The 24,751-nt window shown below is 36.5% G+C and overlaps 2 protein-coding genes across 5 annotated transcripts; one reads left to right on the forward strand and one right to left on the reverse strand.

The window, feature by feature from the left end:
- The first annotated feature begins 2,097 nt into the window (after positions 1-2,097).
- Positions 2,098-17,077, forward strand: LOC105286759. Of its 4 annotated transcripts, XM_011351930.3 has the most exons (10): positions 2,098-2,410; positions 11,001-11,124; positions 11,718-11,803; positions 13,173-13,265; positions 14,094-14,156; positions 14,477-14,560; positions 15,230-15,461; positions 16,132-16,317; positions 16,391-16,641; positions 16,739-17,077. In XM_011351930.3, the coding sequence occupies exons 1-8, from the start codon at positions 2,336-2,338 to the stop codon at positions 16,284-16,286; spliced, it is 912 nt and encodes a 303-aa protein (XP_011350232.1). In that variant the 5' UTR covers positions 2,098-2,335; the 3' UTR covers positions 16,287-16,317; positions 16,391-16,641; positions 16,739-17,077. The 4 variants fall into 4 exon arrangements, with proteins under 4 accessions (XP_011350232.1, XP_011350231.1, XP_011350233.1 ...); XM_011351929.3 differs by having other exon boundaries at positions 16,132-16,641; XM_020034114.2 differs by lacking the exon at positions 2,098-2,410 and adding an exon at positions 3,948-4,020 and having other exon boundaries at positions 16,132-16,641.
- Positions 17,078-19,260: 2,183 nt separating this feature from the next.
- LOC113562356 (ubiquitin carboxyl-terminal hydrolase 35-like) lies at positions 19,261-24,614 on the reverse strand. Its single transcript, XM_026971700.1, has 3 exons — positions 22,978-24,614; positions 22,646-22,872; positions 19,261-22,511 (listed from the first exon to the last, which is right to left on the reverse strand). The coding sequence occupies exons 1-3, from the start codon at positions 24,459-24,461 to the stop codon at positions 21,574-21,576; spliced, it is 2,649 nt and encodes an 882-aa protein (XP_026827501.1). The 5' UTR covers positions 24,462-24,614; the 3' UTR covers positions 19,261-21,573.
- Positions 24,615-24,751: the final 137 nt, after the last annotated feature.

Raw genomic sequence — 24,751 nt, forward strand, 5'->3', positions numbered from 1 at the left:
AGGTACAAAACCATTCACATGAAGGGACAAAACCGGATAAAAATCTAGGAAATGTATAGATGTATAAAATATATTAAAGGGATCACACACACGCGCGCGCGCATATACACATACATATGAAAACTGGATTCTCGAGCAACAAAACACGACAAGAATTTATTTATTAATAAATTTGTGCTCGGAATTCAATTATTACGTTCAATAAATGTCCAATAAAATAATCTAGACAATAAACATCTTTTCCAAGCCTTAATTGAGTTTTTAAAGCTGATGTAATTGAAACGTGCAAGAGTTTCAATGAAAGTTCGAAATGCGAACAATGGGATCAATAGCTTTTTTGCGCGTATTCATTAAACGCTATCTATTTGATGGAACGTAGATTTTCCCTCGTGAAAAACCATTATTTATGGGTGATAATTCTCTTTAAAAAAAAAGAAAAAAGAAATTGGTGCATAACACGAAAAAATAACGAAATCTTGTATCTCCGATCAAGAAAAACGGCGGATCGGTGGAATTTTACAGTACTAAACTATGAAACATCGGCCATAAAGTAGTAACCGCGCAAACAAGCTGTACCATAAGGATCGATGCTCCTGTCTCGACCTCTCGTAACACTAACGAATCATTATTTCAACGAAGTTATATTGTTCGACCAAGTTGGAACTTCATGTGTTGACAATCGTTATAAACTTTGTAATAATAAAGAAAGTTCGAAATGTCGTTTTGTTACTATAACACTTGTTAATCGTGAGAATCACATCTAGAGCAATTATGCTCTAGATACTTAGAATCAAAGATAACACATTTGAAGTAAAATAACAAACGCGTGTGTTGGCACATACGTTTAGATTGCGTTAAACTCGAAATCTCTGCGTATTTACGTAACATATGCATAAATAAATCATATAAATAGATGCTGTAGCGACTTTTATCATTTTTTAATTTAATTTTATTGTAATATATTATACACATCTGATTTTAGATTATGTTACACGATTTTAATATGTCGCGAGATAGTCGCTCGATATCCCAATCGATACACGAAAACAGGCTATTAATAGCAGCTAGAATAATAACACGCGGAGCAAATAACCGAAAAACGAGACAAACAGGCGACAAGTAGGATTGAGATTTGAGAAAATAAGGAGATTCGACTGGCGATCGTAATAACGCGATTCTTCACGGACAGATTTTTATATCAACGACGAAATAAACCGGGCTGATCCGAATTTTATCCAGACAGTGACTTATTCATTTTTATTTTACATTCTGTCATTCATTTCCTTCGCGGATTCTTCGATGATCTTAAAGACGCGCATACATCGAGAAATAACACGCAGCACCGACGGACAACTAAAATGCTATAAAATAAATTTCATTTTATTTTCTGTTCGATGTCAAACAATCGTAGATTGTGAACAGAAATTTTAGTGCGAGTGCAACAATAAAAATAAAAATGGAAAGTTCTGCTGATCTGTTTAGTTCTTAGAGATTTTCCAAGTTTCAAGTTCATGGATGTTAAAAATTTATCTTAGAAATCTGCTTTTTTCTTGAATCCTTCAGAGCCCTTGAGAAAACGCTTGAAGAATTACATCGAAAAGTGTCACATTTCACGCAAACTAATTCCAATTGAAATACAAAATTTATCATCAGTTTCTGCGTTACGAAAACATGAAACTGTCAATATCTTATTATTTAATCGTCGAACTGTCCTTTTAGAAGCTGCCAAACCATAAAACTTCAATGATGAGTCAGAATTCAATTAGAGTGAAATTCTGAAAGTGAAGTATTAATTTCATGGAAGAATGCAAGAGACAAAGAGAGAGAGAGAAAGAGAAAAGAAAGAAAGAGACGTCCGCGTATCCAGACTCTCATATAAGAGACCTATCCCGGAGTACAAGAGACGTCATTTTCCGATTTAATTCTGCGTTTTTCTCCAGGTGATATAATACGTGCCAACGGACAGATCGTGTTCGCGGCTACGAAAGTGCCTTGTAGGCGATAAGACATTATAGACAATTGCGCAGGCGTCGCCGTCGGTGGGCTTTTTGCGCGGCGAGATAACTCCGGAGGAGGGAATTTCGCAAGGGAGAAACCGACAGTCGGCGCCGAGCCGCCCTCGCCTAATCTTGCGTTTTCGTATTGATCTCGTGGGGCAAAAACCATAGCGAGGAGAGTGATATTTTTTGTTTATCGTTTCCAATTGTTCGCGACGTAAGAAAAACGCGAAAGTCCGATCCAGAGCGAGAACTCGTGGCGTGCAAGTTCCACCGGAAGCTGAACGATCGGAAATCATTGGTACCGAAATTTTCGAGAAGATCCATGTACACGCGGTATGGCTATTATGCATTCCTGTTGCTGTTGGCAGTCTGTACGCAAAGGCAGCTACGTCTGTGGTGTTTATACTACAGTGAGTATCGCGGTTGTGTGCTGTGCTTTCATGGAACTGTGGATGGGAAGTCATGAGTAAAATTCAATAGAAATGAAATTTTCCGCATACTCTCCACGGATATTTGGCGAGAGATGAAAACTTGACGAGAACGTAAACTTGTAGATATGGAATTTTTACGACTTCTCGTGTATTTACTTTCAAGACGTCATGGAAATTGTTTAGAATTGCGTTTGTAAAATTTATAATACGTACAAATTTTTATATGGTGATATATTAATATAGTATTTTAGGGTTTCTTGAACATTCATGATTCACGTAAATTCTCGTAATAAAGTAACGTAATACAGTGGCTGGGACGAAAAACATTCACAAATCTCTTATCTTTTAATGAAAGATAATTTGCCACAAATTGTTTTGCCACATTTCATTTGGCGTAATAAACGACAATTACCACGAGCATACACTTAATGATCAGTTGTTGTACTTTTATCTGGGTCATTAGCCGAAACAAGTGGTATGAGTCAATGATTAGTCATATGTTTTATGGAACGCAGGGCGACAGACGATTGTAAACAATTTAAGGTTTTTCTTCTCCATAAAAATAAAACGCTGCAATAAAATGTACTCGGAAATAATATCTTTCTATAAAATTTTTATAAACAGTTTAATAAAAATCGACCTCGGTCGCAATGCAGAATATATTGTAGCAGAAATATGTATCTTGTAACATAATCATGTAATGAGAATTACGCAAATGTTCAATTCATGCATAACATTCACGTAATGCCTGTATCAAACCACCTACTGGTTGACTTAACTGTTATTGTTCAATGTAACAAAAAGCATTTATATAAAGAATAGCTAAATGTTACTGAATGATAGCTTTTACAACATACATGCAATTGATGGAGTGCAATTGATGTGACGTCACGATGCGAAATAACGAAATAATGTTTCGAGACTTACAGGATTTTTTTATTTTATTTATGTTCTAGATATCACAAACATTTCAAAAATTTCATGAAAATATAAGGCGCATTTTGATGTTAATGTTTCTCAGAAATATTGCCCCTTGGTATTTCTGAAATTCTTATTTTGAATCTCTGACTGTGATTGTTATAAATTTATCATAAAATGCAATTCTTTTATATTGTATTCCCAAGTATTTATTAATGTAAATTTGTAACTGTTTTCATATTAAGTATATGACGCTTAAAATTGTTCTCAGAATGGAAAATAATATTTTTAGCAACAAGATAATAAAATATAAAATATAAATATAAATAAAAATGACATTAATTATTAATTCCTTACGACATTCAGTTTTGACAAAACTGCGTGATATCTGTAATAATTAATTATTAAAACTAAAAGATTTCTGACGTGCGCATTGAAGAAAGAAATAAGTGAAAATATAACAATAGTAGGCGTAATAGAAAATCTAACATAGATTTACTAATGTATTGCAAATAATGTGCTTGATACTGAATTTCATCATTAATATTTCATCATTATCGCGATTTATAATTTGTTAATAGTGCATGGAACATTTCATCGCAGGACGTACACTCCGGTTACATCATTGAAGCAACTAACAACTATTGATCATCATATTCTCTCGGAAACATGTCAGTCCAATCGAAATATGCATATTTGTGGTGCACGCTATTGCGAATATGCACGCACATACACACGCATGCACGCACGCATACCTCTCGAACTCGCTCCCACACGATAGATTTTTCGGCTGCATTTCCGCAGAAGCCAATCAACCAATCGGAGGAAAAAAGTAAAAGAAGCTTTATTTTGCCATACTGGTGAAAGCATTCCATCGAAATGAACAAAATCGCTGCAGCACCGCGTTTGATACGTAAATCTCGCTTTTGGGATACAGACTATACAGTGTTTTTCGATCTTTTTGGAGCGGAAACATCGCTTTTAACTCGTAAAACAATCGACGTGACAATGGACACGCATATGCACTGTTTTATTAGCATAATTAATTTACGAGTTCAATTGAAGTACGCGTTTTCATTTGCACGATTGAAATTAAAAATCGAAATGTTTATTCACTGATAAAAATTTGTACTGCGCCCAGCAGGAAGAAAATAAATTACGGCAGTGCATTTTAATGCAGGGACATGAAACAAATATTACGCATTTCTACCATTCGCAAAAATATCTATCGCGAAAGGGTCTCGTATATACACGTAGCCATACTCTATTATTGTACGGAGACGCGTTTGTTGTGAAAATTCTGCTTGCCTCACAATTATGACGAACATGAAGCTAAACGAAGCGCGAAAACGTGCGCAAAACAAACTTCATTAAACTGTTATCCAACAGACCCGTGTAATTAGGTGAGATCGCGGAAATTTATAATATCTGCGATGCCATTCTAGTCCGAAGGAAATTAAGAGTCGGATAATTAAGGATATCTTTGTCTTATAATTGCTAAAGTTCCGGAATGTAATCCAATTATTTCTGTTAACCTTTTCATCGATTATTATTTTCTGGACTAGAGGAAATTACTTTTCCTCTACCCTCTCTCTTCTCTTCCTGTTGCAGCTTCGCCGTTATAGTTTTTTAATCTGCGACGCCAAGCTCGATTAACATGCCCCCGTGATCTTATTTCGTGTTTATGGTTCCATTGCTATACTATTGTATGCGGGAACCCGAAAAACACGCTCTAGTTACCCAAGTTCATTAATCGTTTTATTGCCTCCCTGGGCACAAATTACAGCAACCCCATTACACACAACCGTAATGCCACGGCATTGATTCTCCGCCACCGTAACCTCAGACTCGGGTATCTGATCGTGTCACTAACTACCTTGCTGTATATCGCGGCTGATACAAAAAGCTGATGCGAAACTGCGCAAACCTTAATCTGCTTCTCTGAAGCTTCCCTGAAATTCATCCCGCGGAAGCTTATAGGCTCCCCGCTAATCGAGAATTGATCGTCGATCCACTCTCGCATGTTGCACCTCCACAGTTGTATCTGTCAATCGAATATCTGTCAAGACGGACAAAGGAGATCAAGGTAAATTGAGAGATCGATCTTGAGATGCAATCTGATGCGACGAACGAATTACTCGTCAGCTGACTTTTAGGTAGCTAAAAATTGCTTTCTACCGCGGCAGAAGTTAATATCTCATTTGACATGCGTCGGTTGATAGATCCACAAAATGAAATTCACGAGTGACCATAAATACGGGTCTGACAGGAGGGCTGTGACAAGCAATATGCCTAGTCAGCGATTCGAGAATGTCGGAGACAATTGGTGGCGGGATGGAGGGACGGGCCTCGAGACGAGTTTTTGCTTTTTTCCCTATTTTTACCGGTCTCTGGTGCACGGTTTTAGCGACGCTTTCAAGCTCGTTTAATTTCCTTGTACACCCTACGTTATAAAAAAAGGTGTTTCAGATTTAAGGGTCTGGAGCACTCGACCGAGGGAATAACAGAAAAATTCGATTTGGAACTTCATCGCGAATGATTAATAACATCCATATGTGTTGGTTGCACCGTGTCAACTAAAATAATCTTTGAGGAGATATCTTTATAATAAATTGTATTCAGTTGCTTGCGCCTTGAAATATTGCAGACAGATGATTATTAATGTAAAAAGTATTCATATATGTAGATTCAAAATTTATTTATAGTTCCTCGATAAAGGCAGGAGCACAGACTTTTGCATAACGCAAATAAACTAATCAGAATCCTCCATTTCCATTCTGCAGATGAAAATGGAGGATTCTGATTGGTTTATTTCTTTATGCATTATGCGTTATTCGTTATGCAAAAGTCTATGCTCCCGCTTTTAGCGAAAATCATTTAGCAACCTTATTTAAAACACACACATGCGCCCATACACAAGCATACATTTTAATAAAAATATTCTTTTAAAATTTTAGAAAAAATTACGAAAGTAGTGGGACAAAAAAGAAAAACAGATTCATCGCTATTTACTTGGAGCGTTTCTGTTTTTAATTTTAATTAAGCACGTCTTTCTCGCTGTTATGAAGAAGTACAGATCACAGTCCGAGAATTATATCGACTTGTACATTTCGATGGATTTCAATAAAGTTAAAGCGTGCAGCCATTACGCGCGTTATTATTATTCCTACATAAATTAGCATAAAATGATTCCGGATGAGTAGCGATCGACCAGTCGAGCGTTTAATAATAAAGTTTTAATAAAAATCGTCGCGGGCTTCTCAATTTTTTACCTTATTTTATAAATATTAATATCAGTATCATGCGTCCTCGCGGAACGCAAATTCACGCGCGTTTATTCATCATCAATCCCTTTTTGAACCTTTTGGATCTTTTTTTAGATATAAAAAATAATTTTCTCACTACGAATAGAGATTTTAGAGCTCTCAACGTTCATTATTACATCGCGGATGCGTATCGGAACGAGATCCGCGCGCGCTAGGCTAATATATTTTAATATATTTTCATATCGTAGCGAAAATATTAATATACGCCGCAGATTGCATAGCATTTAATATGCGTAGGTACGATATGATATATAATTATATATATAACTAATACGACGACAATGATCATTCGACTTTTCATTTAATTCAAAGCACCGAAAGCGGCGTGATATGCTTACGCAACACGTCGCAGTATTAATTAATGTTGTCATGTAAGCAGTTTCGAGCTTTTGCCGCGCACGCGCGTGTGTGTGTGCGTGCACGTGTGCATGCTTCTAACGCTGAATAAACATCTCGGACGAACTCTGACCACAACAAACCCTTGGGAAATTCGTGCACTCGATAGAACATGATGTCATCTCATTCATTCATACATCCACTTAATTCTTGTAACGCCAAATAATTTTCAATCTTCGCAAAAATCCCACGCCCACGTTTCAATCGCGTAAAGCAGATTCATTAGAGATCGCACGAACGTACGTCAGCTTGATCGCGTCAGCCAGTTAATCGTTAAACGATAATCGTCGAGTCATAAAATCGTGATGATGATAAAATTAAAATGTAACATCGTGAAATAAATTCTTATGATCATTTTGTTTCATTTCTCAAATTTCAGATAAAATTTCAGATGAATCTTCTCGTGTTACAAGTTCAATAAAATATATTAAATAACCAATTAATTGGTTAATGTGTGATATCAAACGTCGCGATACTTTCGCGGTGCTTATACGAGCATCTGTTATTATATCGGACGATATTTCATGTATAAAATCGTCACCGATAAATCAACGCTGATCGTAAGCAAAGTAAACGTGTCGACTCACCGCTCGATGCGCCGCAGCGATATTGATGCGTCAATATATCATCGATCCCCATATATCCACTCTATCTCAGTTGGCTGCATCCTGCTTCCTCTTCCCTTTCTCCTCGTAGTCCTTGGTAATCCTTGGCACTAACAATTTCAACACTGTTGATTAACAAGATGCGACACGCAGCACATACTAAATTTTACTCGCGTAAAATTTTTTAAACTAGCGCCAGACTATGCGCGATTCGTAATTATATTTATTATTAATTATATTATTATTCGTAATTATATTATTACAGTTATTTCGCGCACTTTATGCACTGATTTGCTAGATTTACCTTTCGCACGCATTTCAGCACACGCACATACGCGCGCGAGAAATGACGATCGCGGCATGCTTCACGCCGTTCACGCGGTACTTGCGATACCTCGCTACGATTCGCGACGGGGTTGGATGGTAGAAAATTAAAAAAAAACATCGACATCGTAGCAAAGATGGCGGACGCAATCATTGACCCGTTAGTCGAACACTGCGAATCAGCGAAAATCCCTTGTCTTCTTGTAATCCTACTCGGTGATCCCTTCGCGGCAACCCTCATTAATCCCGATGATCCTCTTGATCCCCTCGATGCCCCGATTGCAGTTGCGATAACGCGAGTAAACCGCGTTCCGGCGAATCGCGACGTTCGCTCGACACGACACGTCCGGGACCGACACCTGTTACGATATCGGCAGACAGGTTAATCACGCTTCCGTCCACATCGGCGATTAACGCGTTAAGATCGCCCGTCCGTTAAATTCGACACAACTCCCGATACACGCTTCACCGATGCGCTTCACGCCCCAGGCAGCACACATTGGTTTCAAAACCGTTTCATAAACGTTTTGCCGTAACGTTTCATAACCATTTTATTGAAATGTTTATTTAGGAGAAAAATGTCCAACGAAGAACGTTAGGAGAAACGTTTCTTTTTCGGCAAAAAAACGTTTCAGAAACCATCAGAAAAATATTTATCAATTCTATATATCAGTGCCTCAAAGATAGACAGAGTTAAGTCACATTTTTGTAAAAAACTAGATTTTTATATTTTATGAATTACTCTCTAAATTTCTTGTAGTGGAATCTCACTCTTTTGAAATATCACTTCAAGTAATAGTGATCTCAAAAGTTTCAAAAGAAAAGAAGAAGAAAAGAGTATTGGATCGGTTTGCCGGATGGTTATTTATAAGGTGATAACACAAATGTTACTTGCGAGAACGTCACGTCTGGCCTGGCCATCTATCGGTCGCTTGGTGAATCAGAGGTGGGAATCACACACACTTGTGTTGATTTTTGTCTCTTGTTCCATAATCGAGTACATTGAAACGTATGATGTAAAAATAATTAACACTCGCAAAGTAAGTAGAAATTACTATTTTTTCTATATTAATTATATAATTTCAAATCAATTGAATAAAACACATTTTTCGTTTCTGTGGAAAGGTGAAAAATACGTTTTTAAAATTTCGGTCTAAAAACGGTTTCTATTTAAACCGTTTCTTAAATGGTACTTTATGTTTCTTAGACATTAGATACGTCTAAGAAACATATATTAGGCTAACATGTGCTACCTGGGGCATCACCAACACCGTGAAGGCTGTTAAAAAAATGTAGTCGTAATCGCAAAGCCGTAAGCGAATCGACCAATCAAACATACTTATTACGTTAAAAGAATGCTTGATTGTGATTGGTCGATTTGCTTACAGTCTTACGATTACGACTAGAACTTTTTGATATGCAATGGCTTTAAGGGATGCCGCGAAACGCGTGACGCGAATGGCGATCGCTTCGTTCCTCGGCGGATTTACGAGCCAAAACCGACGTCAATTCCGTTCGTTCGTGCTAATTGATACGCCGCAGCGGTCGCCCATTATTGGATTCGGCACTCGTTGATACACGAATGTCACTTGGGGCGAATGCAGACGCAAAAAGCACGAAGCAATCGCGATTCAACCGCAACCCGTCGCGAACGGTCAAACCGACTGTCGAACACTCCGCGTTCTGATCACGTGACCGATCGCTATTCGTTTATCCGCCGACCGAACGCTGACTTCCAGGAAACTCGCGCAACGAAAAGCTGCTCATGTGACGTAGATATAACAAACGATATGTTCGAGGCGATGAGAACTTTCGCAATAACGATATAACGCGAGTTAAGTATTTTTCTCTTAATACGTTTTTCATGAATGAAGATTGCAAAATTTGAAAATGCAAATGGATATTTGCCGTGAATAAATCGCAAACGATGGAAAGAAAACTTCAGGATATTGAGAACTTTTTCGTGCGCGGCATTTTATTAGAATTGAAATGCGTAACAACGGTTTAATGTTTCTCAAGATTTCGCATCCGCGATGTGTTCACCGAAACGATCACATTTTAACACTAGTAATCCAAACAATTTTCCAAAATTATAATTTCTAAACTTTTAGTTCTGCAGAGTAATGCTTCTAGAAGATTTGTTTTCTTTTGTAAATATGTAAAACGGACACTGTATTTTGTTCTGTATTTTCTATAGCTATATAGGCTTTACATTTATTTTCACAAAAAAACAGAAATCGAGCAGGGAAAGGGGAATATTTATTTAATATTGGATCATCGTGAGGCACTAGGATACCTAAAATTGGATACCATCGACGAGAGCCCCTGCTGACATTCTCTGAATTAAACTAACTCGGATTATTGCAGCGAACATACGCGTCTCTCCTCTTCCTTGCAAATTGGTAATAGGATTGCCTTCAAACTTGCTAATTAATGTGAAATCGAATTATTCGCTAGATGTGTATGACATCCGGTGTTACTTGTCGTAGTCGTTTTTCTACCTTTTTCTACCCCACCTCTTCACTCCCATTAAAATTATAAATCTATAATCTAAATAATATCGCTAAACTAGGAAATGAGAGAACAGACACGTGCACTTAAATATGGTACGCAGAAGAGAAAATCAAATTACTCTTTAATGTTAAAACGTTCAACTCATACCCGCGGGTCTGCATTAAGACAATTATATACGCATTATAGGATAGAATAATCCGCTTAAACAATAATGATATCACCGTTGTATTGCCCATGAAAATCTGATGATAGTGTTAATAAATAAATTGTAATTAATGGCTTTATTTGGAAATACATTGCGCTTTAATGGATTTAAATTGCTGAATCCAAAATGTAGTATAAAATGCACAGTATAAAATTTTACAAAAAATTTCGCAATTCTCGGACTTTTTATCCTTGCAATCTCTGTTATGATACATTAATATGCGTACCGCGTATTTTATAGATACGAATTAATAGCATATCCGAGTTTTTACTCGGTTTTAGGTATATTACACACTGTTAGCGTTTACCACCAGCACTCTACTCCTTCAAGAGAAACAGTATCTGAAAGGGAATCGTTCAATGCCAGTATCGTTCAGCTTCCTGACAGAGGACTTCATCTCGCCGAGTAAGTAGACAATGGAAATAGCACATAGCATCATAGCGAATGCTCTAGCTAGTTGAAAACGGCATCTACACAGTAAAAAAACATTTTGTATTTTTGTTAAAAACGATCCTCGTTAAAATTTTCATGTTAACAACGCAACATCTGTTATGTAAAGTTAATACATTATACTCAACTAATCCAAATGTTAAAATAACATATTTTATACATAATAATAAGAATTTTATTCTACAACATCACGTATGTTAAATCAACCTTTTTCAGACATTATTCGCGCGAACTATACAAATAATATTTTCCTTAACGAAAATTTAACATTATAAATGTGTTTATTTTACATAAAATTTGTTTCCAAACATTGTAATTTTCCTACTAATTTTTATGCACGTCATTGTTTGACATATTTATATTATATTGAATTAACATAAAAATTTGAGCGGATCATTTGAAAATATGTTGAATTTAACACAAATGTTTTTACTGTGTACCATATCTCGCCGTAATGAAATTCTTGATCTCACGCATGGCTTCGCGTACAATATTCTCCATTATAGTAGCCGGCTTCGCTTAAACGACATCTGCTTATATTGTTTCAGCGACGGTTTATTTCAACTTAATGGTGTTTGTCTGCTCCTGCTGCGGCGTGCCGTTCAGCTTCCTTCTTTTGTACGGCTTATACATGGTAGGGCAAAATCTTGAAATAATCATCAATAATGCCATAATGGCAATGCAAGTTTGTTTAGTTATTCACGACAAGTAAACTACGGGAGATTCACTTAAAAATGCAGTAGTGGGTTTCTCCTATTTCCTAACATTATATTAGAGTTTTACATTAGCATATACTGTTTTTACGTTGCATAGGAAAATAATGACACAATGTTTATTCTATTCTGTACACGCTGTCGTTTTATTCCTTCCGTAGAAATAAAACTACAAGTAATAGGACATCTTTTTTATATCTGCTACTTAAAAAACGGCAAAATTAATTTTTTGCAGTACGAAACCTTAAGAGGTAGATCCTTATGTGCATTTTATCTTTACGTCCATTACATTCACCATTAAATTCCTCTATGGAATGCAGTAGAAGATAGTTTTGATTCCACTTGGAACGTAATAAAACAGTATTATTACTGTTCCCGAATGGTTCGTGCGAAAAGCTACAGGTATGACGCAAATGTGTTATTCCCGAGAGATACGAATTATTAAACATAACATAAAACGGACATTTGAATAAACGATTCGTATGCACTAACGTGAATAAATTCCTTAACAATATTTTTAATAAAAAATTTTAGAGAGGACAGATCGTATAATATTTTATTATGCTAAAATCGAGAATAATATGATCAAATAGAGATTTAAATTAAGATATCTGCTCAAAGTTCTCCGACTTGTTTGGTTGACGAAGAAAATACATAGAACATTATATATATTGACATTTTATATATAGTGACTCTATGATATGATATATTTTAGGTTTCTCTCAAATTACAATATTAGCAAGAGGTTTCCTTGTTGACCAGTGAGATTCTCTTACAGTAACATATACATATTTAAACTGCCAATAACGTACCATATAATCCGCTTTGCGTGCATGATATTATTATGAGCGATAAAAATCGTAAACTCACGTGGGCGAAAAAGCAGAAAACGTAGCGAGGCTACATTAAGTATCATAATTATACTGAGAGTACTTCCCCTTGATAAATATCATTAATAAAACAAACCATAATATTCGCGCGATAGGAACGTACTGTACGTATAAGTATACATTCATGAATATTTATAAAGTAAGTTACTGATGAAGGGGGACAGCCTTTTGAGAGCGTGACAAAAATGTTTAATTTATCGAAGAAACATACACCTGGTGCTTTCTATAGTCTATGATATTTTTACAGAATTTCCATAATTTATTTTATTTGATCATTTTAATAACAAGAAATCATTAAGCAAAAATACATGAATAAATTTTCGAAATCCGACGACGTGAAATGTGGAGCCTTTACGAGTATTATATTCATAGTCTCTCATATATAAATGAATGTTTTCAGAATCACAAAATATTGCTGATTCCATGGATCACCGTAGTCATCTCGAGTATCATCATCGATGTAGCACATACCCTGTATCTGTTTTCTGTTATAGTGAGTTTCATTCTTTGAAATGTGTATTATATTATATTATATTAAATATGTGTGTCTTTGATATTAATCTATCTGTTTTATATTTATAAAACATGACAAAAAATTGTTTTCTACTAACTACTTCAAATAACATATTGATTTGATTGAATTATTAAAATAATTTAAAACCTTAATAGAAAAGAGGCATAAATTAAATAAAAGAATAAGAATTAAAAATAAGAAGGAAAAATATTGAAATAGATAATCGTTTTTCTAATTATGCCTTTGAATATATAATTTCTAGGAGAAGTTAATATTTGTATTGTTTGCTTTGTATTATGTGAAGAATATTTTTGTAGATTTTATTATCGCGCGTGATGCAAACTTCAATATAATCTCAATTTTTTGTTTCGAATTTCAACCATAACGTTTTATTAAAATTCTTTTGTAAAATATGAAATATGTTTTCTCTATTTTTTATCAAATTCTTTTTTGTTCCTTATTTTATAATGTTTGAACTTTATGAATACCGGTCCGCGGCGGAACTTACGGAAACGTAAATCGGAAGCGGGAGTTTTGCAAAAACTTGCAAAACTCGTAACTATTTTAACGCAATACTGTACTCTACGAAAGAAAAAAGTTGAAACTAAACTTTTTGTTAGTCTCATAAATGAAACGTAAAAAACTAAATTTGTATAACGAAAATTGAATGTATTGAAGAATATTTATGCCCTTTTTCCAATTTTTATCAAATTTTTAAAATTTACATTTTTATAATTTTTAAATTTACATTACATACGTGAAATGGGACTTTATATGTGATAAAGTTAAATAATTTATTTGCTATAGCCTAACTTCAATCCGACGACAGCCATGTTCCACACACTGAGTTTTTTTATACTTTGTACAAATGTGAGTATTTCATTAATTTTAAATACGTATTTATCATAGTTGTACCTAATTACAAAATCTTGGAACATTCTAATCATAAAAGGAAACTTGTAAAAATACTTTATGTAATACTACTTAATAAAATAGTTACATGGTACGAAAATAATATTATATTTTCATAGAAAATTAAGTCATTTTTTATGAAATAATTAACAGACAGAGAAAGCGAAGAATTATTAAATTAATTAAATATTTAAAAAATATTAAATAACTCTTAACAATTTATCCATTGCTCCACTTTAAGATATTTGATCATTTACAATATACAAAAATTGTTGCAGATATACGCACTATTATGTGTCATCTCTCAATATCAAGAATATTTGGCCGGTCGCGGCACTGCAGGGGACGATTACGTATATAGGGTTAGTATTCAAAGTTTCTCAGAGAAAAGAAAATGAACTAAGGGATGATTAATTGAATTATTTAACAGCACTGTTCAGCGTTCTTAAATATCTTATTCAAGAAGAAGATGTAGAACTGTTGAAAGTGCGCGTATTAAAATGGTTCGCGAGTGGATTCAAGTCAATTTTCAGTTTAATTATGTAAGGTTTCTTTGTAATCTCGTAAGAAACCTGATATCATAAAAAGCGAAAAAGGAAGAAAGACAGAATTTACTAATGGGAGGTCAGTGAGAAAAATACAATGCTTTTCGAGGGCTAACAAAATAACGAAGTAAGGGGATACTCACAGCAACTTTTACGTCAAGTATCTCGTAATCAATATCCCAGGGAAATCGATTGTCAGATTCCGTTATATCCTTCTCTTCTGTATACGTCGAAGATAATACTTCCGTATCAGATAATACATCCGCAGGCTCCTTCCTCGTGCAAATTCCACCTCTGTATAAGTAATGCAAATATATCTTCGCAAGCTTTCATGAAAGATCAACATCAGCTGAATTAGCTTAATTAATAATTCTTCAGCTTTTTAATAATAATTTAAAAAAAAACTTTTCTTGTCGCTAACTGACGTGAAATATCCATAAAATTTCTTGTTACACAATATTATTATACCCTTTATTATCTTTAAAGGGTCCAGTAATAAGATATGTAACTCAACCGGCGACCACGACCGCTACCACGTCGTGCCTAAGTTCACGAAAAGGCACAACCAACAACGAAACAAAAGCCACACCAACTCAGAGTCCCACGGCATGTCACAATCCTCCCTTATCGGAGAAAAGTCCCAGTGGGGACCGCCTATCAAGGAAGCACGTTCAGTTTCCAGACACATCAACATCGTCAAATCAGATACAGAGGCCAGGTAAGGCATATACGCTTTCATCTACGTTTTCGGAAGAGAAATCTAAAGATAGACTTATGAATTTGTCATAGGGGAGTAAAAAGAGGAAAAATGTCACGTTCTTCTTATCGCTCGTACTCCGTATTCCTCCGTATATATTTCGCGACACGTGTCATTTCCATAAATCGATCTGTTAAAACATGGTACCAATTCCGGGTTGTCAGAGCTTTTCTACGCTTATTGCTAGTACGAGAAATTGCGCGCGGAACAACAATTGTTGCTGCGCACATTTAGCTCACTCTCCAATCCTCGAAATGTCATCGAGAATGTCGCTTATCAAATATTTCGCGTGTAAAACATCGCGTTTGCAAAATATCGCGATTTGCACTGCCTAATCGTCGGAAGTGCAAAAACTCAGTATTTTTATTTTCTCTGAAAATTCGAAGCAATTTAAAAGAGAATTGGACAAGTGTGACGAAATTCTGTCTCGCGCGTAATTAAGCGGAATAATAATTCTTTCTCAGTCAAACGAAAAGAGTGCACGGTCCAACGGGAGAGACTAATGGCTAATACTATTGTATTTCATGCGATTTGCGAGACTCTGCTCATTGCACTTTACTGTGTAGGGATAATTGAATGGCCAGGGGCGAGAAGCTCTCTTTGATGTGTCCATTGTACGTGAATGTTTTAGAGATGCCAACAACAGAGGGTCCGACAAAGGGAAAATTGTCGAAAATTGAGCGTAATAACGTAAGGACCTGGCTGCAACCTAACGACGCCATAACAATCGTGGTCAACCAGTCGTCGCCGTCGAGCGACGAAGAGCATGTCCATGATTGCTCATGAACGCGGTATGGGCCTTCCTCAGCACAATCACGTATGCAATTAAGAATACTTCAAATATATGTGATCACTATACGTGCACATTCGTGGAAAACATGTGTCATCAGTGTATAGATATGTTGATGGGTCTCTGTGGAAAAAAAACGAAGTTTTACATCGACTTATTCACCCTTTTCCTACTTAATAATACCGTTCACTGATCGAAAATTGAGAAGTTTGGTTTTTGGTCGGACCAATCGGGATGAGCAACGTAGATAAAGATAACAGAGGTTAAAGGAAACAAAGTTCAGAAGGGAAGCGCGTAAATGCAGAGGGATATTATTTTAACAGATAAAACATGGCGGACAGATATATGAAGGTAAAAAATGCTATTTAAAAAAAAACAGATAACATTTCGTTGCAGTTATAGAAGTGTTTGGCGATGAAATTTATTAACTCAATTTTCTTTTTCACAGCGTACGAAAGGATACCGTAACATATCGAAGAGATATACTCGAAAGTTATGTTCGATTGGACATTCGAAATTCATAAAGAAAGTGCCAAGATGATTCCATTGTGTATATTTTCGGAAAGTGAACAACTCGAGGAAGGATCGTTTGTTGCTGTTAAGAAAATTGTAAATTGCATTTCTGAGTGTCAATTAATGTTGAAATATGCGTTTTTATAGATTTAGAAAGACGCGATGTAGCTGTTGTTTGAGTTTAAGAAGAGATCACTGCGAAAGAAAAATTGTATAACAGACGTTGTTTACATCTCTTCCGACTCACGAAATAAAAATATTGTCGAGAATTTACGACATGTCTGACTGTTCTTCCATTTTTCTGAAATACTCAATTTTTCAGTGTGTATTTTCCCGTGTGTGTCCATTATGTGTACATTCATTTTATGGTTTCCTTTATGGCTTCCGGGCACACTAGCGCGGTGCACGCAAAGCTTTCAAACACAAAATTGTTATACAATTTATAAAAAGTTGTAGCTTGCAGTATCGACATTATATCTATGCCACATATATCGATTGAATAGATCGCGATCCGATCTTACCTTGCAATTATCCGACACAAAATAGTATTCCTTGAAAGTCAGTTTCATATTGGTCTAATCCACTTTAACGGATCGCTTTGTTTATATTGTTTCCTTGCAAACATCCTCTTTGCCTCTCAATATTGAACGGGAGAGTTTATGAGCCCTTGTCCGGTTTTGCGACGTATTAATTGATACGATGAAGGAAACTTTGATAGACAGATGAAAACAATTACAAGCAGATACAGTCTCAAAGACATGAAGATAAGATTTTTCATCAAGAGAGAGAGAGAGAGAGAGAGAGAGAGATGTGGAGTTATCGCGTGTATTTAATCGAACCATGAAATTTTGTAATCGACCATCAGCACCACAGAAGATTACTATCTGCTGACGAAATATCACCTATCTATAGTAGCATGATTGAACGAGCAGCCAGTTTGCGAACTTTGATATATATATATAGTTTCTAGAGAGCGAAGAAAGAAAAGGGTTGTTCAAATCAATCATCTTAGGGCAAGCCATTTTCCGAGAAAATGCAGCACAATATAGAAGACTTTATAGAAAACAGTAACGTAATATAAAAATTTTGCATGCATGGAGTTTTGTATTCATATACATATGATTTAGATCATGATTTTTATGAGCTTTTAGAATTTAGAAGTTACAGTTGCAATATATATTCTATAAGCATTTTAAAACCCAATTGTTCAAAACAAAACCCAAATTGTTCGTACAAAGGATACAACATTTTGCAGAACCGCAGTTTTTTAAATGACATTTACCCTACATAAATATTGCATTGATATTATTTTAGCAATTATTTAACAGTAATTGTGTGATAATTAGATAACGCTTCTCTTTTCACATACACAAACATTTCTATTCCCAGATAGCACAAAAGTACCAGAAATATTCTAAGAACGTCCTACGAACGTTGAACATTCTTTGAACGTTCTTAGATTGTCTCTGGAACTTTTGTGTTATCTGGGTTTTAACACGATCGGTAAATCAAAACTCATGTTTTAAGCTTATCAAACAATATCGAACATTTGTTTGCGGAAACAATATTATCAGGACAAGAGGATGTAGGTTTTAGATTACACGACGAGATTGAGTTTAAAATTGAAACTGAAAATCGCAACGTATTAACGGATTTGTCAAGAAAAGTGATTATGCTGGTAAGAGAGATCTGAAGTATAATACAAATATCCTTGCAAGATTCGAAAAGAAAAAAATCGAGGTTACGATGGAAATGTCGCGATTTTTTAATTTTTGATCTGGATTAGTCTCTTGCATGTGCAGATTCAAATACTATTTTTAACAAGCGCGCACATATACCTGACAAAAGTGTGAATCATTAAACTATCCATAATGTTGATGAAGATTGTATCATGAACCAGCGCGATTGACGAGGGTGCGATCGTAAATAATATGGTCTTTCCTGCTAATAAAATTCGTGATAAATATGCAAATAATAGAACCAACAGTTGTGCGCAGTAAGCGCAAATAAGGTTGCCATTCAAAAACATTTCTCCTCTGAAGTCACAAATGCATGGAATATTCAGCATCATTGCCCTGCATTCCTCGGTGTTCAAGCCAAGAGCACGGTGTTGAGCTATAAAATCCAGATCGATCCAGCAGCATGCTTGGATTTTCTGAGAAAATAATGCATCTCAAGGAAGACTGATGTTAGTTTTCCGATTGGAAGAAAATAATGTTTATATAAATCTTATCTTAGTGAAGATTACTCTTATCTGGATTTGTTTGATTGCAATTTCATGCAGATATCTAGAACACATGCAACAAATAACATAAAATTGCATCTAAATAATTACCAAGTAGAAATTATTGAACAAAATGCATAATAGATTATATAATTCTAATATAGTGCAGAAATATGGAGCTTCATAATTAACTTAATAATTATTTAAGTACCAGAGTATTGACGCAAGCGATATAGTTTTCTCATATTACTTTTGATAGCAAATTTATTAATACGAAGATAATATGTGAAGATTATATTAACCTTTCAGAGCAAACGATATTTCAAATAGTATTAAACATTGCACACTTAATAAATATTAGTTGACATTGACAATAAATGGATCGTTTTAAATATAATTTGGTTTAATTACTCGATATTATTTAACATTAATTATTTTCCTACTATACAGCCTTAAAAGCTGCAGTTATGTGTTTAGATTATACAATAATAAATTTCAACATGTCGCGTATATCAGTTTAAGATATCGAGCTAAATGAAATCAATATTGTCAATTCGACAGTACAAAGTTATCACAGATTTACGAAGTGTTTGGAGTGTTGCGGTAGATTGCAGTGTCCCTATTAATTAAAATAAACTATTTATAATAACAACAACTTTGCTTTTTTCTAACTTTTGTAATTTCGAAGCACGGTGCTTTGCTATAATTTTAAGTGCTAACACACGAGTGCAAACGTCGCTACTTTAGGATACATGCTCTTCGTTAATTGACAAAAAAGAATCTTCAATTTTGATGGTGAATATGGAACAATGAACGAATGTTGCGTCAATAAATAAAAGCTCGATGTGGCACATTTACACGAACATCGCATATATCGAAAAGACACATACACTTACACGTACATACCCAGCTATTCTAACGTTACGTTATTTTACAACTTTATGCGGCAAAGTGCGTTTAATAAAAGCCCAAGCAAACGCAACGTAATAATTACAACAAGTAAATTAAGGATTGTATCTCTTGTACTTATTAAATACTGCTCTGTAGTAAGACATGTATAAAGAACCACAGCCGATTGAGCCGTATTTTTCATTTTCTCTTAATGTTCTTGTAATAACAGTCCTGGTAACTTTACACAAGCATCTTCTTGGACACGATATCGTTTTAATATGTAAAATTCCCGAGACGGTATTATAAAATCCGTAATTGCGAATTCGAGTTATCAATTTTCGAATTAACGACGACCTCATGACGGTGGATTTACTTATTAACATCAACAATATAATATACAGATGTCAATAATTATCTAATCATTGACAGGAATTTTTACAACTTATATACGCAGGATGTTACAAAAGTCTATCGATGTAAATTGCCAGACACTATATTTATTAATACGCATCAAAAAAGGTTTGCTATTTTGGCAGATAGAATTTTGCAATATCTTGCATACGTAGAGTGAGGCACTTACATTTTGCTCACCCTTGATAACACACATTTTCTAATTAATAGTTTTAACAAAACACCGCAATAACAAACATTCAGACGAAAAGTTGTTCCATTTAAAAGAAAATATCCGTAACAAGAACGAATTGATGAAATAAAAATGTTTTTTCCCATCTGACAAAGTAAACTCTAAATAGAACAACTGTTGCCTGAACAACTTTCATCAAATTTATCAAATAAATAGACGTTTATTTTATCAAAACAATTGCATGTCTTAAGAGCTTTACTGTGTAATTAATGCTGAAAAAAAGAAAGAGACGTAATATCGCATTGAGTATTTGAACGATTCCTATAAGAATTAATTACAATGGCACAACCTACACATAAGAAAATTGTAATTTACGTCGAAAATGTCAAATCGCATTGCCGAGGTAAAATGAGAAGTTGCGCGTTTAAGAAAACATAATTTTAATAGTGTACAGTGCATGTTAACGTAAGCTTTAATAAAAATAACATGATAATGAGTAAAGCTCAAATGTCCAATCAAACGAGTCTCCTTATTAACACATTAAGATAACATAAATTTAAAAGCGCGTTGAACACATTATAATACATTACTAGTGACTAAAAAATAAAAACCAACTCCTTCCATAGCCTAAATACCTAAATTTCGTTTCTCGCGTGAACTTATACTTCGGTTTCATGTAATTATCATTCATGGTGCTTATACTTTACATTATCGAATCTCCGTTGTGCATTATCGATTCGAGTTCACGCTAGTTTGTATAGCTGCCGTAACCATTTTTATCATTTATAACTGTCGCCGAGTTACAGCAACAGCGTGTATACTTGTATAACGATGTATGTTCCATCTCGTATATAAACACAAGACGTAAACGAGTATCAGTTCTCATAGAAATTTCCTACAGCGATACGATATGGTGCGGAACCATAAAGACGTGCCTCTCCGCGTGATGATCGACGCACGAGTCTCTCTTTTGCTTATACATATAAAATACCTAGAACAGATATACAGAACTGTATTCCGCAACTGGCAAGATCCGCCGAAATCGCCGCGTTTGAGCGGAAAACACGCTCGTTCAATAGAGAAAGTGATTCGCCGGAACGTCGATCGCGCCGCGGCAGCTGCTGGGCGGCGGATTATCGTCATCGGAATTGTTGTGCTGCTTCAGCGATTTCGTTGGCAGCTGGCTACGTTGCGACACCGCGGCGCGACGTCTCAGCTCCTCTATGTAATCCGTCGTGTCGTTCGCTATCAATTCCTGTATACGTTTACTCAGAGTTGACAGCTCGGGCTTGTCGTCCTCGTAGATGCTGTCGTGAGCGCCTGACTTCTCGTAGAACAGTATGTACGGCGTGTCCGGTGGTTTGAGACTCTTGAAATCCTCGAATGTGGTCTGCGTTACGAAACTGTCGTTGAATTTGTACCAGTTCTGCTTGGAATCACAGGCATACGTGAAATAATGTCCGTAGTCCATACTGTAGCCGGAATGCACGACAGCGGCGTACAAGTGATACGTCTCCGCGACGGTACACGGTACTGCCGACACCGGTAACTGTATCGTGTCGTTATACACTACTTTGTGCCGCAGCTTCGTCCTTAATCGGCTATCGAAGTCGTATCGGAAGTGCTTCAGCGTCAGAATCAGGTGCGCCGGCGCCTGGAGGATCGTGATGATCCTCTGCGCGTCGCACAGTTTCGTGCACTTGTCGCAACGGTACTTGTTCTCGCCCGTCAGCTTCTCCGGCGTGAGATAGTAATTGATGAGATCCTGAACGGAGACTTCCTGATTCTCTTGTATCTCCTCGGGGAAGCACAGCTGCAGGTCACGAAACTTGTCCGTGTTGCGCGAACTGGTGTCGCATTGTGCGCATTGATACGTGATCTGGCACTCTCCGCCCAACACCCTGTGTATAAGGGAGGTGTACGTGCTCGTTTCCTCGCCGCCTACAGATTGTATACCGCTGTCCGTCGAGTCCGAGTGAGAATCACTAAGTCGCTGTCCTAGTTCCTCACCTGTCACGGAAATATTCAAGTGAAACAATATATTATGGGAATATATGTGTGTAAATAGAAAAATTTTCAGTTTCCGGCTATACGTGTGGAGATGCAATCTATTTGACTCTATAATTTTAAGCACGAATTGTCACCTCCTGTAAAATCCGCCAAAGACTGCGTCTTCCGTTGCAACGCCGAGCCTTCCGTTAGATCTTCCTCGGTCGTCCAGCGCTTAATGACGCCTTTTGTTGCCTCCATCGTTGGTAATGTGACGTTGTCTTCTTGCTTCTCAATTTTGCACCTGAGAGTCCCCGCAGTGTCGCTTCCGCCGCAGTTACTGGCAGATTTCTCTTGCTCGTGCAAAACGTCCAGCAGATGACTGTGTAAGAAAAAAACATTTCTATTAATCATAATTAAATATGAAATCATACATTAAAATAATATGATACAGGATTAATTTCTGTAGCAAAAGCATCATACTAACCAGAGGAATTCTGAGCTATCCTGTTGTTGTCCAGGCAGAAAATAAGTGGGTCTTGATGCTCGTAACACTTCAGTTGGCGCCAAACATATCCTTTTAGAGTATAACAACAATGCAAACAAGTTTTGAAGTTTTTCTATTAAAGGTGTTTTTCCTGCTTCATTTAAGGGTCGATAATTTAATACTTCTTGACAGAATTGTCTGGTCATTAATAAAGCCTGTAGCACGCTGTTCATGTAGCAAGTGTTCCCAAGATTAGAGAGCCCTACTTTTCCAGACAGCGGCCTTTCCGGTTCTACGATCGGTTCAAATTCTTTTGTCTCGTCTATCCATACCGGCTCTGTATAAATCTCTTTGACAACGTGCATCTGTGGTAATACGGGAAATGGATAGTTCTCTGTACTTCCGTATCCCAACATAGGACACGTTGAAAATCTCTTGCTGTACACTTTCATAATGTCAACTAAATTCTGTATGCATTCCTTGCTGGACTCCGAATCCTCTTTCATTAAATCCTTTATCAATCTTGGTATCCTTTTGGCTATGTTCTGGACAATCGACAGTGAGCTCTGTCTCTTTAAAATGTAAAATATGATATTGGAAGCGTTTTGACGGATCACTGGCACCAGCAATACCGTCCACATCAGCTCTAATATATCCACCGAGGATTCGGTAAGTTCGAGGAGGGTAGAATACTTTCGTTGTTTTTCTAAACCACATATAAATTCCATTATCCAAACACTGAGCCGGTCCCCTCGCCATTTCGGAAGCCAATTGCACATAACTTTCAAGGCTTGCACAAGCTGACGGTCTGAATGAGATTGGGACAGAATCCAGTCCACTGCCTGTGGAATAATAGAGGATTCTACTAACTGTAATATAGCAGCAAGTCCTGGACCCGGTTCTGGCTTCCTGTTTGTATCTGATATGATATTGTAGAGAGTCTGGAGGCAGGTAAACATGAGAATGTCGTGCTCACCGTTCTTCGTGTTTGAACATAGCGCTTTGAGAAAATGTTGAATTTTAGTGGTGTTATCGTAGAACTCGGCAATTTTTTTCGCATCCAAGGGCATTTGGAAGGAAGACAAACTAGTGACGATCGCTTCGCAGAGCTTCGCGTGATTCGCCGACCTGGGCAGGTACACTCTGTGATCGGCCAATGTGTTCAGCAGTTCGGTCAGGTGCGACATTTCTCCGATATCCGTGTTCCGCAGCAACACAGCGACATCATTGGAAATCGGATTAGCGTTGAAACGTTTCTCCGTGATGTATACCGACATCCACGCCATGATCTTCGGCACCTCCGACACGTTCAGCACCGGACTTTTAAGGATATCCCTCAGCACGTCCTCGCAATCGGTCAGTTGATTGCATCCTCGTAGACTCTGCAGCATCAACCAACCGTCACTGATAGCTGCATCGTTTCCCGACACTATTAATTTCAAGCATCGCCCGATATCGTTCCCCAACACGCGCTCGGTATCCATATTTCCGTTAGCCGGAGTTCCGCCGTAAACTCGTTTCAATTAATTTAAAATCGACGACGAGGATCACCCATTAACCTTCAACGACGATGATTCTCGGGAAAATCAAATTGATCCCATGACAGTAAAAAGTGCATAGAGGAGAAAGAAGAGGAGGCATTGCACCATAAATCATATGTTACATGAGATTAGCGCGTGATGAAGAGATACGTCACTATGCGCGGCGCTTTGATAGTTCTTGAAAAAACCTGCAATTTCCATAAATTCACTATCGAGCAGCCAATCACCGTGTC

Source organism: Ooceraea biroi, chromosome 1 (genome assembly GCF_003672135.1).
Source record: "Ooceraea biroi isolate clonal line C1 chromosome 1, Obir_v5.4, whole genome shotgun sequence".
NCBI classification, from domain to species: Eukaryota; Metazoa; Arthropoda; class Insecta; order Hymenoptera; family Formicidae; genus Ooceraea; species Ooceraea biroi.